Source organism: Penaeus monodon, chromosome 28, assembly GCF_015228065.2.
Source record: "Penaeus monodon isolate SGIC_2016 chromosome 28, NSTDA_Pmon_1, whole genome shotgun sequence".
In the NCBI taxonomy this organism is placed as follows: domain Eukaryota; kingdom Metazoa; phylum Arthropoda; class Malacostraca; order Decapoda; family Penaeidae; genus Penaeus; species Penaeus monodon.
The window spans coordinates 25,945,874-25,946,962 of NC_051413.1; the positions used below are offsets into that span (position 1 = coordinate 25,945,874).

The 1,089-nt window shown below is 35.6% G+C and overlaps 1 protein-coding gene across 1 annotated transcript in view; it reads left to right on the forward strand.

The window, feature by feature from the left end:
• LOC119591439 overlaps positions 1 to 1,089 on the forward strand; it is an 8,612-nt gene that overhangs the window by 5,271 nt on the left and 2,252 nt on the right. Inside the window, exons 5-6 of the mRNA XM_037940179.1 lie at positions 439 to 588; positions 866 to 1,042. Coding sequence (XP_037796107.1) covers positions 439 to 588; positions 866 to 1,042 — 327 coding nt within the window. The remainder of the gene's footprint in view (positions 1 to 438; positions 589 to 865; positions 1,043 to 1,089) is intronic.

Consider the following 1,089-nt stretch of genomic DNA (forward strand, 5'->3'; position numbering starts at 1 on the left):
AAGGCAGAAAACCTCTTGTAGGTGCAATATGATTGCAGTTTTCCATCTTTTACACCAATATTTCATCAGTTTTCATCACTGACTAGAAAAATATTGGTAGTGACCCTTTAGATGCCTTATATGTTCTTATATTAAGGTCAATGTAGATTCACATGTCAACAATTAATATGACTGCCAGGGTCACAAACTTATTTGTCTACATTATATGATATGATGTGTCCTTGCCTTTTATATTGTTAGTTGTGTGTCTTGTGGTATGATATCTGTCTTGATTTAATTACTTATCAAATATTGGAATATGTGCATTTTTTTTTTTAGCTAGGGGCTATTTCCTATTAAAAAAAAAAGTAAGTTTTTAGAATAAAGGAGATTATCACATTTGATGCAATAAAAAAAAATTAAGTGAATAAATAAGTTAACTTTAAATTCTCCCAACAGATGCATGGGAAGGAGAGCGTGAGCAAGAAGTACCTGCATAGCTGGGTATCGCACAACTGCCCCCGCTTGGTCATGTGGGTACATAAATACATCACACACATGTTGACAGTGGGTCACCGCACCATCCCTGATAACACTAATGAAGATGAGGTCTGACTCCAAGAAGTGCTTTTGCAGTGTCTTTATTTTTATTGTTATTTCAGTGTCTCTTTTTGGTTTCTTCCTCCATGGTGTTAATAATCTGCTTATCTACTAATAGTGTAAATAATTTTACTGCCATGGATGCTAAATGGTGTAGATAACTGAAAAGAGGACATGTATTAGGAAAGTAATAATTTAATAAATAATCATTTTATATGGTTAAGAGGCAAAAATAGTTGATGTTACGAGAAGGTTTCTTTATTTACATTACCTTCTATTTCTGCAGGATGACACAGATACACCTATCCTAGACTGTCCCAACAAGTCATCCTGTATCACATTACACCCTGCTTTGATCTGGCTGCTGACCTGCACCCTGCCAACCCTCTACAGCAAACAACAGAAGAGTCTCCCGGCTTCCAATTCTCTCTTACTTGATCCACACATCTTCATTGATAGAATGGTGAGATATCTGCTCAGGTCTGGTTGTAGCTTAGTGAACAAATTATT